Source organism: Crinia signifera, chromosome 2 (genome assembly GCF_055691185.1).
Source record: "Crinia signifera chromosome 2, ASM5569118v1, whole genome shotgun sequence".
Lineage (NCBI taxonomy): Eukaryota > Metazoa > Chordata > Amphibia > Anura > Myobatrachidae > Crinia > Crinia signifera.
In genome coordinates this window covers 384,143,079-384,160,922 of record NC_139218.1, presented here as the reverse complement: position 1 = coordinate 384,160,922, position 17,844 = coordinate 384,143,079, and the positions used below count along the sequence as shown (strand labels likewise).

General features: G+C 46.3%; 1 protein-coding gene across 19 annotated transcripts in view; it reads left to right on the top strand.

Moving 5' to 3' along the window:
* The window catches only part of TENM4 (teneurin transmembrane protein 4), a 929,900-nt gene that overhangs the window by 875,236 nt on the left and 36,820 nt on the right, over positions 1 to 17,844 (top strand). For 15 of the 19 annotated variants that reach the window (XM_083170223.1, XM_083170225.1, XM_083170235.1 and 12 more), the window contains 6 exons: positions 3,082 to 3,201; positions 6,944 to 7,205; positions 12,324 to 12,591; positions 12,786 to 12,929; positions 13,144 to 13,393; positions 14,678 to 14,698. In XM_083170223.1, the coding sequence (XP_083026349.1) occupies positions 3,082 to 3,201; positions 6,944 to 7,205; positions 12,324 to 12,591; positions 12,786 to 12,929; positions 13,144 to 13,393; positions 14,678 to 14,698 (1,065 nt within the window). The remainder of the gene's footprint in view (positions 1 to 3,081; positions 3,202 to 6,943; positions 7,206 to 12,323; positions 12,592 to 12,785; positions 12,930 to 13,143; positions 13,394 to 14,677; positions 14,699 to 17,844) is intronic. The other 4 variants (XM_083170240.1, XM_083170227.1, XM_083170239.1 and 1 more) reach the window with 1 other exon arrangement.

The window sequence follows — 17,844 nt, the reverse complement described above, 5'->3', positions numbered from 1 at the left end:
ATACTGTAGGTTGTATATACTGATCGTATATGATCGATCGACGATGTCTATATCGACAATTACGTGGTCCACCACTAATGATCAAACCAAAAAAGGGTCAGCAGCGTCTAGCAAAAGGTAGACGGAAACGTGGTCTACGGTGACACGGTCGACATGAATTTTTCATGATTTTTTTGTTTTAACCGACTTCATACTGTAGTTTACCATCGGGTGGCCATAGAGGGAGAAACAAATAGTGTTCCGAGCGCAGCGGTACATTATACGGTGACCATGTTGACCTAGAGATAGAGCCGCACTCATTCATGGCTTTTCGTCTCGTCACGCCGCTCGGCGAGAATAATACGCGCGTGCGTATGAGACGCTCGCATGCCCCATTCACGGTAAAAAAAAAAAGACGTGCCAGAATGTGGGGCGAAAGGCGCGCCAAGACTGAAAGCTGTGATATATGTCGCCATAGACACCCAAAAACTCTTGTTGAACTTGTCACAGTCACCGCGTTCCTGTCGACCTTTTCCTTGCGACAATCTGTTACTATTGATTTAGAAGCTGCCGGACAATTTTAGGCATCTATCTAGACGCGTCAACCAAATGATTGTCAATCTAGACATCCCCAATCGGCTATACCATAACCGTTCTGATGACCCATGATGCTCTGGGGGACTTTACTCAAACCTTGCAAAGACAAGACAAGTGGTGTTTGCCGTAGCAATCAGGGTCTAGCTATCAGAATGATCTAGAATCTGGTTGGTTGCTTTGGGCAACTCCTAAACATGTCCTCTTTTGGAGCTCCCTGAGTCTGCCTTATTTTGGTGTCACGATTTGAGGCTTTTGGTCTTCAGATAACTGTAGTCATTACTAACTGTCACATTTCCCAGAACACCTAGCTGGTGCACAGCTGTAGTCATTACTAACTGTCACATTCCCAGATCCCCTAGCTGGTGCACAGCTGTAGTCATTACCAACTGTCACATTCCCTGACCACCTAGCTCGTGCACAGCTGTAGTCATTACTACCTGTCACATTCCCAGACCACCTAGCTGGTGCATAGCTGTAGTCATTACTAACTGTCACATTCCACAGATCACTTAGCTGGTGCACAGCTGTAGTCATTACTAACTGTCACATTCCCCAGACCACCTAGCTGGTGCACAGCTGTAGTCATTACTAACTGTCACATTCCCCAGACCACCTAGCTGGTGCACAGCTGTAGTCATTACTAACTGTCACATTCCCAGACCACCTAGCTGGTGCACAGCTGTAGTCATTACTAACTGTCACATTCCCCAGACCACCTAGTTGGTGCACAGCTGTAGTCATTACTAACTGTCACATTCCCCAGATCACCTAGCTGGTGCACAGCTGTAGTCATTACTAACTGTCACATTCCACAGATCACCTAGCTGGTGCACAGCTGTAGTCATTACTAACTGTCACATTCCCCAGATCACCTAGCTGGTGCACAGCTGTAGCCATTACTAACTGTCACATTCCCCAGATCACCTAGCTGGTGCACAGCTGTAGTCATTACTAACTGTCACATTCCCAGACCACCTAGCTGGTGCATTCCAAGTTACGCCGTGCCCGTGAAGCGTATTACGGCGAATGCTGCAGGTCTGCGGGGACGGGCTGGACCTGGACCTACAGAGTGCTGTAAACCAGCGCGAGATACCATTACGCACATACAGTACATAGGGGACAGATGGATCACACAGCCACCGCGGCTGTGTCCCAATTACGGAAAAGCACCGCCGGTCATTTATTTTCTTTCCATCGATGTAGCCAGCAGGATGCCAAGCTATTCCCCATTATAAGTGGCATGTACAATATATGACACAAAGGCGGTTTATTCTTGGACTCGCCAGCAGACCCTTATGCGGACGCCTGTATTCCACAGCCTCCTCTGTTTATTTCTTCTACAAAGGCAAAAAAAAAATATCCGTCTGCCCCCGCCACAGTGCCAGCCTTTATTTATTAGTCTTTGTCCTCCATTGGGGAAAAAAAAATTCTCATCCTGCAGAGGATATGAAACTGCGCGGTGCTGGTTGAAGTTCGGTTATTCGTCTCTTTGCTGACTTTGTATTCATGCGTTATCATCTGAGCCTTCCTTTTATCAGTGTGATCTGAGAAATCTGCTCAGCCTGGATACAGTTTCCTCTATAAACACAATAAATAATGCAGCGCCCGGCCGTCCTAAGGGAGAGGCAGGTAGACTGCGCTGCTGAGCTGTCCCAGGTGACGCTCGGAATTCATCTGCATAAATAACGTCCTGGCGCAGATCGGGATAAGGTGAGGGTGATCGGGGAGATAAAGAAGACTCAGGGCCTTCAGATATATAAACATGTTTGCACAGGGATAATTGATGCAGTATTTGGACACTGTACTAGGAAAGTATCTGCAGCATTCTGGAAACTGTTCCGGAGTATCTGGGATGAGCAGTATATTAATGGGTCTGGGGAGGGGGGGGCTTGAAAAATAATACACAATATATATATCTGCCTGCGCTGTATGTGTGCGTATTGGCGCACTGAAGCACAGGGGAAATCCCCAGTGGGCCCCACTGCCAGAGGGCCACACACACTTCCTCTAATGGGAAGTCCAACACTGTGCACTTGAATTACACATTTTTACGCTATTAGAGGATCAGTTATATGGACACTAGCGGCTGGCGAAGCCTCTATGGGGGAAGGCCACACCCCATGTGGGAACTGGCCACACCCCTTAAGCATTAATCCCCATTATAACATTCCCATGATGGGCCCTTCCTGCACCAGTCCCACACTTTCTGTAGATGATGAATACACACTAAGGGGGGGGGGGTATTAAATCCCCGGCGTTATTTCCGATGCAATGCAATGCTACCGTTTCCAAAAGCATTGAAGGTGGAGTTCGACAAAACAGATCCGAGTTTAAAACCAGTCGGATCTGGATTGTTGAATTCACGGCCGTTTCCGACGACACGCCCCCATTTTGTCCACAACACAGCTTACACTGGGACCAGTAGCTTACACCACCGATTCTCATTTCAGTATGTATATAACACTCAGTTCTGGCTAATTTTAACAGGGTTGTTTTGTTTTTCAGGCACGCCTGCGTCATACGCGGTCAGGTGATGACATCGGATGGGACGTCGTTAGTCGGAGTAAATGTCAGTTTTGTCAATGCCCCGCTCCTGGGATACACCATCAGCAGACAAGATGGAAGGTAATTATTAGCACAATGCTGGATTGTAATAAAGGCGTTTGGACTGTTTCATAGGCTCCGAACTTACAGTTCTACTGAATTAATTGGTGCCGCTAACAAATGCCAGGTTGGGACAATGGGCCATGCCCCTATAAGCTGTGGTGCAGCGGCTGCGCTCATAGAGTCCACCTCTAAATCAGTGTCTTGTTCGCCTGTACAAAGGACACCTCTGCGTGCGGAACATAATTATCTGCAGCACTGAGGTTATTAAACATTACAGATCCGATCCCGGAGGTTCTCCACTGGTCACACTGGAAGTGTATACGTGTGTGTGTGATCTGCCACTTTTAGTTGCGATTATGGCCTCAGTGGAGGGTTTGGAGAAGCTCTGTGTGTTTCCCTACACACAACGTGTCCTAAGACACACGCGCTGTGTGCGGCGCAGTTATGTAATGCTCAGCTGCTGTGCTGCTGATCATTAATAGCAATTAGCACCAAACAGCCAAGGAGCTGAGACAGCCTTCCTGACTATACCGGCGCTGCGGCATAACTCACTGGCACCCAGGAGAGGTCCTCGCTATGGGTGAGCTGTCAGGAGTGAGAATGAATCCCTGCACCTCCTCTCCAGGCTGTAATACAGGGGCGCTGTGCCCTAATGCACAATCCCAGCGTGCTTTCCAATAGCCCCTGCGGAGATCTTATTGATGAGGAATCCTGCCGGCCTCTAACAGTTTGGGGCTTACAGGGAAGATGAGCTGTGTTGTTAAATCGCAATGGTTCAGGGTTATAATGAAACCAGTATCCAGACACATTCTTACACAGTGCTGTACAGAGCATATTTGTCATTCATATCAGTCCCGGCCCCCATTGTCACTTTCGCTAGACTATTCGCTCCACGAGACCGCCCACCGTTCCATACAGACAGTTGTTGGCAGTGAAGTCAACCTTCAGCGTCATGTTCAGATGACGGAGGACATTGTTAACAAACAGCAGGAGCACATATTGTTAACGATACTGAGGGTACACACTAGACAATATACACAAGATATCGTTAATGATATAGTTATCTGCATATCGTTAACGATTTATCGTTTAGTGTGCACCCAGTATTTGCCTAAATGTATTTATTTATTTACAGTTTCTTAAATAGCGCAGGGTATTAGGTTGACACAGTAAAGGTCAACATGCATTGGGGTCGACCACTGTAGGTCGACACCTGAAATAGGTTGACATGCCTTACGGTCGACCAGGATGGAAGTAAAGGGTCAAAAATGGCTAGGTCGACAGTCAAAAAGTCGACATTGTTTTTTTTTTTTTTTTTGCGACATGTGACGACAGGCGGTATTTCATACCCTACCATACTAGGGCGTGGAGGGAGAATAGAGTTTTGTGTTGATCGTAGCGAGGCAACGTGCCCGAAGCATGGCGAGCGCATTGGTACACTTAGACGGTGTCCATGTCGACTGTGTCGACATTCAGCCCCCCAAAAAAACCAAGTCAACATAATTCTTTTGGCGACCTTCCATCCATGTCGAACATGGGTACTTCGACCCATACCCATAGTGCAGCATATTCCGTTTCGCTTTGCAATAGGAGACAGTGATACAGAAAACTGGGTATTTACAGACAGTCAAAAAAGGTAGGAGGGCCCTGCTCACAAGCTTACATTCTAATACACAAATGCTTGAAAGCAGTAGGTTATTTATTGGTAGAATCCAATTAACCGACTCACACAAACCAAGCAGGGACACCCCAACTCCTGACAGCTACTGTAGATCCCTGATCTGAGGTGAAAGCACTAACCCCTTTGCCACAGTGCTGCCAATTACATGAAAATTTCATAGAAAATATCCAATACTATGCAACATCCATCATTATTTCCTTCCGTATACAGTATGTACTGTAAATATAGGTTTTCCTGTCCCCAGCCTTCATGCGTGGGCTATGACCTCAATTTGATTCCCCAGCACAATTACCTGCTGCATTGCTGTCAATCAGCATGACCTCATTGCTGCAGTAACAACGAGCTGGATTCATCCTTCTGTCAGTGAGTTGACATCATGCTTACATCATACCTTGTACAGCATGTGGTGCTACCTTGCAGAACTGTATGATCTAAACATGAGCTGAAGGAACAATGTACTTCCAAAATAGAATACAAAATTGAATGCAGGATAAACAGTCCTTGTACAGATTTGTGAGAAATATGCTGCTTTTAATACACCCTTGGTGAAATCTGACCTATTCAATGTCTGTTTTTTATCTCATCATTGGTGATATAACAAACTTAAGAAAGAATAACTTTGCTTTGCTTTGCGATTTGAGCTTTTTGGCTCCTAAAAATACTGAATTACTTTTTTGCTTCGATAAAGCCGTTTACGTTTCAACAGTGCGTTTTACTTTATGCTTATGCTTTTCCTATAATGTCTTATCGGCTTAATGGAAATAATGAACATTAGAAATATCTCTGGCGCTATAAAAAATATATAAATAATATGGAATATTTGACATATATTTGTTTAAAAATGCAAATGGCTGTATAATCTATATAAGGTTTCAACATATCGCACAGTTCTCCTGTCATCTACCCTTGGATTCTAATCTCTCCTTGCCTGTAATAAATAATACATCCAACTTCCTGTGTCCTTGCCTTGTCGGCATCTTGTAAATAGCCCCATGGTTGTCACATGTCATCCCTATCCGCAAATATCAGTCTGACGATCTCCGCGCTGGGCCAGATGGATGTGCCCCTGTCATCTCCGCACAGTGCAGGCAGCCATTTTGTCGGCTCCCCAGCATGCTGCCTGTCAACTCTAGGTTCTTGTCCTATCTCTGAGGTAAAAAAAAAAAGACAGACATAGTGGCATCCACAAAATTAATTCCAGGGCAAGAAGAAGGGTGTGCTTAAGGTTTCTGACCATCCCCTGCACCTCCACCAGGTCATATCTGTAATAAATAACTACACTGTGGCCCCCACATTGGTTCAGTCAGTGTTTTTTTGTCCTTTATACAAGAACTTTAGGTCTATCGATTAGCACAAAATGGTTAAAAAGAATCAATTCCAGATGGTTGGAAGGGATTGTTAAAAAAAAAACGTGTCAGCAAATTAACGCGTCGGCAGTTGACGGTAGTAAGGAAACACTAATTTCCTGATGATTCAGCTCCGAGGACTGCGGCCTTGATATTGCCGAGCCAGATGCCCCTTACTCCTACAGATCTGCTTGGAAAGCCAAAGCGGCATACTAAATAGACTTTTATTAGCATTCAACTGGAAACGACTAGCATTAATGGAAACGCATACTGGAAAAGACATGTAAAACTGTCACGGAACAAGATAAATGTGACAAAGAAGAGGTATAAGGAAACATCTGGGAGCAATCACCATAAATAAGTTATCGCACCATGAATGCGTTTGTTCGAAGGCCTTGCGGGGAGATTGGCGTAACAATTGCAACGGCCTATTATATTTGATAATTACCGAGCAGTGTTTGGGCCATTAATGCAATTGGGTTATGTTATTTACCAGCTGATTACAGATACAAGGTTATGTAACCATGTTAGAAGACTTTTGTAGATAAATTGGTTGAAATGTATAATTATCCAGCTAATTACAACATTAGGCGGGTTTTGCAGGTAACGCCGGTTAATAGAGGCCCTATTACCGGTATAATTTCACTTACATAAATACATTTCGTCGCTAGTTGGTGGAATATGACCTCTGATCTTATTTTTTTTCTTGTTTTTTCCTTCTTGTTGCGAACAGCTTTGATCTGGTCACCTATGGCGGTGTCTCCATCACCTTCCGGTTTGAACGGGCACCATTTACCACGCAAGAGCACACGTTGTGGTTGCCATGGGACCGCTTCTTTGTCATGGAGACCATCACCATGAGGCACGAGGAGAATGAGATTCCCAGCTGTGACCTCAGCAGCTTCGCCCGGCCCAACCCGGTGCTCTCACCGGCTCCACTGACGGCGTTCGCCAGCTCGTGCGCAGAGAAAGGACCGATTGTGCCTGAAATACAGGTAAAATTAAAGCTTTTGTTGCAGAGGGGCTTGTCCTGCTTTGTGTAATGTCCCCCGTACGTCTGAAATGCAATTGTGGTCTCTGCAGAGCTGTATGTAAGCTGGTCAACCCAGCTTTACTGAGCTGTGAGCAAATAAGAGCCTTGGGGCTGGGTTTTGCAGGTGACAGGGGTGGAACTAAACACCTTGGAGTAAAAAATAAATATTCAGTAGCTCTATATCATCGATGGCGGGAAACCATCTGGTTCTCGAACATCGATGGTAAAAGTAGCCACCATTTGATCGTAAACCATTGATTTCAAATCATCTATCCCTTCTCTTGACCACACTGACGATGACTAGCAGTAACCCAGGTACACTCGCTGATGTGTTCACGCCTTGAGATGCGTACATCTCTGGTTATGGGCTCTTGACAGCATATTCCCCATACGTACTTCTGAGGGGCAAGGAACGTCCGATTTACCTCCAGATCTGCACTGGGGGCTTAGTGGAGAAACCGCTTTTCAGCCCAAAGCAATGGAACAGGCAGCGTGCAAAGAGTAACGACTTTGTCGTGAGCAAGTTTCTCCGCAGAATCCTAGATGCATTGGATGGGGCCACCTGCTTAATGGAAGTCATTAGTTTAATTGGCTCAGGAGATGTTGAAATGGAGCAAAGTAGTTTTAATGATCAAATCAAGGACTCGCAGCCTCCTGCACAATGTTTACATTAAAGAGCGGATAAATGGGTCTGTCAGAGTGATGGAAGACATCGATAATCTGGAAATGAGAGCCTACTTCACATGCGTGCTCTTATTTACAGCCCCAGCATAACGGCGGCATTGCTAGGTCTGCATAGTCCTCTTCCATAACGCTGGGCTGTATTCCTACAGAGAACAGGGAAACTCTGAGGTAAAATATGTGCATCCGTAAGCGAGACACCACCCACACGTGAGGACAAGGCCGGATAGCTGCTGTTACTGGCCATATCAGTACAGAACTATGCCGGACAGCCCGATAATCCACCAGCAAACTATTATAGTCATTGCAGAGATTGCTGCTTTCTGCCCCCACTTTCTATATTGATGCTTCACAGGATTGTATGTGGCATTGAAATGACGAGACCGAAATATCTACAAAAATGTGTTGTATGATCGATCTACATTGTCTATATAGACAGTCAATAGGTCTACCCCAAAAAGGTCAATATGCAATAGATAGACAGGGTCAAAGTGTCGACATGGTCAAAAAGATTGACATGAAAAGGTCAACATGAGTTTTTCATCATTTTGCTTTAAAGCAATGGCACGCATTACACTGATTGGGAGCTATACACACTGTACAATTTTTTTGACCAATTTCATTGAAAGACATTTCCCTTAAACCCAGTGTCCTGGACGAAAGATGTTTGACAAAAGATGTTGACGACAGACGAAAGACGGCAGATCTAGCTACAGTTTATAGGCTCTTTTTGAAAGATATCCAAATTGAGCTGCATGCACAGTTGACGAACAACCGCGATGAACAACTGGCGGGTATGCGCAACATAATTTGTGGTTCATCGCATAAACACTGAAAGATATTTTGACCAATTTCGTTCAGAATGGCCGAAATGAACGATATTGGTCAAAAAAGTTGGTCAAAAAAATTGTACAGTGTGTATGCACCCTAAGGCATTAGGAGGGAAGGTTAGGGTTAGGCTATAGGAGGGGAGGTTAGGGTTAGGCTATGGGAGGGAAGGTTTGGGTTAGGCTATGGGAGGGAGGTTAGGGTTAGGCTATGGGAGGGAAGGTTAGGGTTAGGCTATGGGAGGGGAGGTTACGGTTAGGCTATGGGAGGGAAGGTTAGGGTTAGGCTATGGGAGGGGAGGTTAGGGTTAGGCTGCAGGAGGGGAGGTTATGGTTAGGCTATGGGAGGGGAAGGTTAGGGTTAGGCTATGGGAGGTGAGGTTAGGGTTAGGCTATGGGAGGGGAGGTTACGGTTAGGCTATGGGAGGAAGGTTAGGGTTAGGCTATGGGAGGGAAGGTTAGGGTCAGGCTATGGGAGGGAAGGTTAGGGTCAGGCTATGGGAGGGGAGGTTAGGGTTAGGCTATGGGAGGGGAGGTTAGGGTTAGGCTATGGGGGGGAGGTTAGGGTTAGGCTATGGGAGGGAAGGTTAGGGTTAGGCTATGGGAGGGGAGGTTACGGTTAGGCTATGGGAGGGAAGGTTAGGCTATGGGAGGTAAGGTTAGGGTCAGGCTATGGGAGGGAAGGTTAGGGTCAGGCTATGGGAGGGGAGGTTAGGGTTAGGCTATGGGAGGGGAGGTTAGGGTTAGGCTATGGGGGGGAGGTTAGGGTTAGGCTATGGGAGGGGAGATTAGGGTTAGGCTATGGGAGGGAAGGTTAGGGTTAGGCTATGGGAGGGGAGGTTAGGGTTAGGCTGTGGGAGGGGAGGTTAGGGTTAGGCTATGGGAGGGGAAGGTTAGGGTTAGGCTATGGGAGGGGAAAGTTAGGGTTAGGCTATGGGAGGGGAGGTTAGGGTTAGGCTATGGGAGGGGAGGTTAGGGTTAGGCTATGGGAGGGGAGGTTAGGGTTAGGCTATGGGAGGGGAGGTTACGGTTAGGCTATGGGAGGGAAGGTTAGGGTTAGGCTATGGGAGGGGAGGTTAGGGTTAGGCTATGGGAGGGGAGGTTAGGGTAAGGCTATGGGGGGGAGGTTAGGGTTAGGCTATGGGAGGGGAGATTAGGGTTAGGCTATGGGAGGGAAGGTTAGGGTTAGGCTATGGGAGGGGAGGTTAGGGTTAGGCTATGGGAGGGGAGGTTAGGGTTAGGCTATGGGAGGGGAAGGTTAGGGTTAGGCTATGGGAGGGGAAGGTTAGGGTTAGGCTATGGGAGGGGAGGTTAGGGTTAGGCTATGGGAGGGGAGGTTAGGGTTAGGCTATGGGAGGGGAGGTTAGGGTTAGGCTATGGGAGGGGAGGTTAGGGTTAGGCTATGGGAGGGAAGGTTAGGGTTAGGCTATGGGAGGGGAGGTTAGGGTTAGGCTATGGGTGGGGAGGTTAGGGTTAGGCTATGGGAGGGAAGGTTAGGGTTAGGCTATGGGAGGGGAGGTTAGGGTTAGGCTATGGCAGGGGAGGTTAGGGTTAGGCTATGGGCCGAAGGTTAGGGTTAGGCTATGGGAGGGGAGGTTAGGGTTAGGCTATGGGAGGGGAGGTTAGGGTTAGGCTATGGGAGGGGAGGGTTAGGGTTAGGCTATGGGAGGGGAGGGTTAGGGTTAGGCTATGGGAGGGGAGGTTAGGGTTAGGCTATGGGAGGGAAGGTTAGGGTTAGGCTATGGGAGGGGAGGTTAGGGTTAGGCTATGGGAGGGAAGGTTAGGGATAGGCTATGGGAGGGAAGGTTAGGGTTAGGCTATGGGAGGGGAGGTTAGGGTTAGGCTATGGGAGGGGAGGTTAGGGTTAGGCTATGGCAGGGGAGGTTAGGGTTAGGCTATGGGCGGAAGGTTAGGGTTTTATGATGGGATGTTAGAGGGTTAGGCTATGGGAGGGTTAATATTAGGCTATGGGAGAGTAGAACACGCTTGAGCCGCTGGACCACCATACCAGATAAGTCACTAATGTCAGCATTCCATGTTGTATCGACATGCTGCACTTTGAAACTACGACCATGTCTCCATTCTCACATCAACATTATGAAGTGTTGACACTGAATACCACACCCATGTCTTCCTCTGTTGGTACCGGACACCCTGCCCTCGTATTCTGGGATGGGGACAATGAGATTCTATCAGAGAATACATTCGCCTCACTCATTTCCATATGCTGTAGATTAGTCTACCTCACGAAGCCAGCCACAGTCACGTACAGCTTCCCCGCGAGCTCAGAAGACACTTCTGAATGGAGAGCTAACATGCAGCGGGAAAATAAATGCAAATGAAATCCTCCGTGGAAGAAAACATGTTTATCTTTCCCCCCCTCGGAAGAGTTCCGTCAGGACAACTACTGTGAACTCAAATGAGTTAACATTGTGTTTGAAGTAATTGTTCACTCATGGTAAAAATACATTTGCAGGCAAATCTATGAGGGGCAAATTATATGGTTCTCCTGCCTGGTAACGGTTCCCGGCTGGTGGCTTTGTGTGGCGGTGCGTACATTCGTGCCGTCTGCTAGCCGCACTCTTACAGCGCACTTCAGCCCACTAAGCCCTGAAGTTGTTAATCGGTGAAGGGTGGAAAATTGAGCTATGTAGGGAACAGAGGAAGGAGAAGACCAGTCGGTGCTTATTACACAGAAGTGTTGGCAAATAAACACGTTTTCACAAAAATAAACACGGAAATATCTCATTTGGACGTCGTTCCTGGAGTAATCGACAACGTCCGAGCGAGATGCGGAGGAACATGGGGGTTATGTAGTATTTTATTTGTCAGGATCTGTTCTGAATGTCCAAAGATTGATTGATTGATTGATTGATTGATTAGGTATAATCATTGTCTCCATAGAGATATAAAATCAGTGATTTGTTTTGACATTATGGGCAATGTGTTACAAAGTGGCGGCTTCTCGATGGAGCGGGAAGATCTGTGTGCTAGGCACCCTGGGGTGCTGAGATACTTGCAGGGGTGCCTTGGGTTGATGGTCCGAGACCACTTAGAAATATTACTAGTCAATGTAACAGGCAAAACTAGTGGGTTGTGTCCATCAATCATAACATATGTGGACAAATAGAAACAAATCCTGTTCCTTACCACATAACTGACCATAAGGACGACCTATAAACACAATTTACTTCATTTTAATATTTGTTTATGTATTTCTCAATAAGAAACATTTGGCCTAGGGGTTGTCTTAAAAAGGTTGATGCTCTAGTGTGTCGTGATTCAAAAAAGTTTGGGAACCACTGGCCTAGGCCTAAATCTCCTGCATCCAACTACTAACCCTCTCCTTAATGCCCAACCCTAAAATATGCCCTTCCTCCTGCAGCCTAGCCCTGATCCTCGATGGTATACCTATGTTTGGGGTGCTAACTGCAGTATTTCATGGTCTGGTTTCTGGATAACGGTTTTAATCTTGGGTTCTGGTCTGTAACAAGTAAGATGGTTCTGCTATTTTACCACTATTGTCTCTGTTATTTACTTTAGGATCCCTTTTTTTTTTGTTACTGTTTTAGGCTCTGCAAGAAGAGATTCAAATCCCAGGAAGCAAAATCAAACTCAGTTACTTGAGCACCCGAAACGCTGGTTACAAATCTGTCCTGAGGATCAGCCTGACGCACCTTACCATTCCATTCAACCTCATGAAAGTCCACCTCATGGTCGCCGTCGAGGGCCGCCTCTTCAGGAAATGGTTTGCCGCTGCTCCAGACCTCTCCTACTTTTTCATTTGGGACAAGACCGACGTCTACAGTCAAAAGGTCTACGGACTGTCTGAAGCCTTCGGTAAGACCTTTTCGTAGAACCTGAGCTTTTGTCTCCAAACCTCGATATCTGCATGAAATACACAAACCTACCTCCTCATACATAGTTATGCGCTCTAATACTTACCATGCCATGAAGAAGAAAAGATGGCTGCCAGTTGGCAATTGAAAAGATGGCTGTTGGGTATTGAGGTAATTTCTCGTTCTTGATTCCAGTTTCGGTTGGATATGAATATGAATCGTGCCCAGATCTTATCCTGTGGGAAAAAAGGACGGCCATTTTGCAGGGTTATGAAATAGAAGCTTCCAAGCTGGGCGGATGGTCTCTGGACAAACACCATGCGCTCAACATACAGACCGGTGAGTGAACGGACGATATTTTCTTCTGAGTCAGTTATTTCAGGCCTACTGCTGTATCTATCTACTGTAACGGCTTCAATGGGGCATACATTTTTGGGTGTCTTTTTTTTTTTTTTTATAAGATTTTATTGGGCAGCCAGTTGCTTGTGGCTTTCACTCATGACCCAGGACCCATTACTGCATTGTTCTGATGTTAATTTAAATTTTGCTGCAGGTATTTTGCACAAAGGAAATGGCGAGAACCAATTCATCTCCCAGCAGCCATCTGTGATCGGTAGCACCATGGGCAACGGACGGCGCAGAAGCATCTCCTGCCCCAGCTGCAACGGTCTTGCAGATGGCAACAAGCTGCTGGCACCGGTGGCTCTGACGTGTGGGCCAGATGGAAGCCTTTACGTCGGTGATTTCAACTACATCCGAAGAATCTTCCCCTCCGGCAATGTCACCAACATCTTGGAGTTAAGGTATTTATAGCAAAGCAAGGAAGAGAAGTGCAGAGGCTGCTCATGGGCCATCCATATATTCGGTTACATTAGGCTTTGAGGGCAGATGAGAACCACTTGTCCCATCTTGCGTGTCCGTGTGCACACCTCATTTTTTTTCAAAAGCCTCTTTCACCTACAAGATTGTGGGAGGAAACAGAGCAAAGAAACCCAGGCAAGCACGGGGAGAATATACAAACTCCACACAGTTAGGACCATGGTTGGACTCGATCCCATGACCTCAGCGCTGTGAGGCAGCAATGCTAACCATTACACCATCCATGCTGTTCAAGATATGATGTCGATTGGTTGTTCTAAACAGTAGATTCTCTGTACAGTCTTCCAGGGTACAAGCTTTGGATTTTGGGACTGATTCTTAGTTGGATGTAAATGATAAATGCATACTGCTTAAGTGCCAAAGAACGGAATTAAGGTCTGCGCATGCACCAAATCAGGCACATGCACCAAATCAGGCACATGCAGGGGTCTGATAGTGCGTATCTGTCAACTCAGCACACTATATATATATATATAATAAGTTGTTGTTTATGGTTGGTGACCATGTAAACCAGGTATGTTCAAACTATGGCTCTCCAGCTGTTGTGCAGCTACACGTCCCAGCATGCCTTGCCACAGTTTTGCTATTAGGGAATGCTAAATCTATGGCAAGGCATACTGGGATGTGTAGTTTCACAACAGCTGGAGGGCCACAGTTTGGACATGCCTGGTGTAAACGCACGGAACTGTTCCATGTCTTGTCCATTTATGACCGTTTCCTTGGTCCATCGTAGCATGTGGATGGTAATGGACACCTGCTACAGATGTTTGCACCCAGTATGGGGCTGGCAAAAGTCCAGATACCAAAATGGCTGCAGCTGTGGACGTAACGGAACATGTTTGACTCAGAATCAGGCATTTCTTTGTCACTCCAGCATAGAGGTAGAAAGGCAGAATAGTCTCCACAGCTGGGCGACCTGGACATACACAGGTGTGTATAGCACCACCATACTGCCCTCAGATTGCTTCAATACTGTGCAGTCACCCAGATATTGTGCAGCCTCCAAACTGATAGTATAGATCCAGGCTATCACTTCCATACACTGTAACACAGCACATTACACAGACTAACCCTGTCCTCTTACTAATATATACTGTAATGTCACTCTAATTGTTCCCTTAACACCCTTGTTTCCTGTCACCTTTACTAACTCTTAATTCTCTCTCACTCTCTCTCTCTTTTTCTCTCTCTCTCTCGTCTGCAATCAGAAATAAGGATTTCAGACATAGGTAAGAGCACTCTGCTTCTCTATGTTACCTACAGCTCAGACTTTGCTGGTGACCTACTAATAGGGGACTTTGTACCCATGATGCTTTGGTGGAGGCGGCCATATTGCTTTCTGAATCAATGTCTTCCTGGCTCTAAACTCAGTAGACGGGGACCATATAAAGTGTTCTATATAAATGTAGGCTTTAAACGCATCAATATGGGCTCGATCTACAAAATGCCTATCCCCGCTGTGTATAAATATATATATATTTGCTGAACCAATCAGAGTCATTTCGGCTTGCAAGAAAATCAGGTTTTGTGAACGATGAATTTTAATCGCTGTATAATGAAATAATTTGCTTCTCGCTACAAATGTTTCAGGAGGAACTTTACATTTTGTCTCAATCAGGTGTGATTGGCGCTTTGTGCATGTGATGGACCAGTACTGCGTATAGGGTCCTAGGCCGCAGGACAGCGGCAGACTGTCAGTGATTGGCTGCTGACTTGGGGCGGCAAACTTGGTGTCCATTTAAGAAAGCAGAGATGTGCCACCACTATATAGGGGAAAGAAAAGGGGCCAGGGGTCTCGGTTGCTGCACAGAGATTTCCTGCTGGCCTATGTATTAGTGTGTCCCCAGGGGTGCTGTAAGCTGCCCGATCGTCCAATTCTGATGGGCACTTTGTTTAATAATCCCCATCAACTGGAAGGAATATGGCTAAACAGAATTGCGCTTAATTTATCTAATCGCCAGTCATTTTTCAGGCCACCTCTTAATGGGAACTGTAATGGAGAAGATGGCGAGATGATACATGACACTGTTAATCATTGTGACGTTGTGATCCGGCCATCTTGCCGTGGCTCATGTCCTCGCTAACTGGGCTTCCTGCGCACCGTCACGTATGGTGAAGCTGGATCCCAGACTTCTCATGCCTGAAGCCTTCACATTGAGTGTAAGGATGGGTTGGCTAATTACCCAGCTCGTCTTCATACAAACTCTGGGACATGATGGATTACGGAGCTGTTGCTTGTTCTCCCCACTTATTGGAGCCGAGATATTAAACGCATTGTAACAGTTCGTCTTTCATGGCTAATTAGCTCCTCTGCCGTTCATGTAAGAATAATGACTGATGGATTTATTACTTCCTGCTCGTTATGCTCGTTAGAGCAGTATTCTTATGGAATCCACCAATCTTGATTAGTGAGGTATCACTGGACCAGGCGGGCGGTCTCTCTCTCCCCAGCACCATCACTAAATGTTTATTCAGAGGCGATCCCATTGGTTGCAGAGGACAAGAGTAACACAGTATTTACATTTATGTGTTATTACAAAGCTTTTCTCCCTAATACGTGGTGTAATATTACCCCCGACTTCATCCAACATGTCCGCCAGCAGTGTTAAAAGGGACCCCCTACATAACGATGACAATACAGTACAGTAACAAGGGGAAATGTACTGTACAATGACAATGGAAGTGTACTATGCAATGACACTAGAGGGTGTACTGTACAATGACATGGGGAAATGTACTGTACAATGACAATAGGGGGTGTACTGTACGATGTACTGGATGTACCCCCTGCATAACGATGACAATACAGTACAATAACAAGGGTAAATGTACTGTACAATGACAAAAAATGCACTGTAAAATGACAAGGGGAGATATACTTTTCAGTGACAATAGGAATGTACTGTACAATGACAATAGGGGGTGTACTGTACAATGACAATCAGAGTTGTACTGTACAATGACAATCAGAGTTGTACTGTACAATGACTATTGGGGTGTTCTGTTCGTTGTCTATGGGAGGTGTACTGTACGTTGACTGTGGTGGGTGTACCGTACGATGACTATGGGGGATGTACTTTATGATCGGACAATTGGAGGTGTACTGTACATAAACAATGGAAGGTGTATTGTATGGTGACTGTGGGAGGTGTACTGTATGGTGACTGTGGGAGGTGTACTGTATGATGGCTGGGAAGTGGACTGTACAATGACTGTGAGGCCTGTACTGTACAATGACTGTTGGGCCTGTACAGTACAATGACTGTGGGGGCTGTACTGTACAATGACTATGGGGAGTGTACTGTACAATGACTATGGGGAGTGTACTGTATGATGACTGTGTGTCTTGTACTGTACAATGGCTGTGGGAGGTGTACTGTATGATGACTCTGGGGGTGTACTGTACAATGGCTGGGAGGTGTTCTGTACAATGACTGTGGGGGGCTGTTCTGTACAATGACTGTGGGGGGCTGTACTGTATGATGACTTGGGGGGCTGTACGGTACGATGACTGTGGGGACTGGACTGTTTGATGGCTGTGGGGGCTGGACTGTATGATGACTATGGGGAGTGTACTGTATGATGACTGCGGGCGGGGCTATACTGAACAATTACTATGGGGAGTGTATGACGACTGTGGGGAGTGGACTGCACAATGACTGTGAGAGCTGTACTGTACGATGTCTGGGGGGGCTGTACTGTACGATGACTGTGGGGGCTGGACTGTTCGCTGGCTGTGGGGGCTGGACTGTATGATGACTATGGGGAGTGTACTGTATGATGACTGCGGGGGGCTTTACTGTACAATTACTATGGGAAGTGTATGATGACTGTGGGGAGTGTACAGTACGATGACTGGGGGGGTGTACTGTACTATGACTTTGGGGGGTGTACTGTACTATGACTGTGGGGGTGTGTACTGTATGATGACTGTGGAGGTGTACTGTATGATGACTGTGGGGGATGTACTGAACGATGACTGTGGGGGCTGTAATATGGGTGTTTAGCGTTTGCACTTTCTGTTGGAAAACACCATGAGAGGAATGTATATAGGCTTTGCCAAACCTGGCCAGTCCAATCCCGAGAACCCCCAATTTTAAGTTTATAAGCATGGAAAATAATGTGTTAAGGTAAAGTGTAATAGAATATAAATTCACCGTTCAATTACAGGCAGCTAAAGACCATTTCCAGAGAGCTGTGATGGCGAACGGGTACATTAATGACATTTCCCGGGTCCCTTGGCGAGGTCCTTCTCTCTGTCACTGTAAAATACATTCCCCGGCGTGAAAAGCTGCTTGTTGTGTACTATTAAAGTGAGACGTGTCTGTGGAAGAGGTGACACGCAATCATACACGTCTATTCCGACATCTCCGGC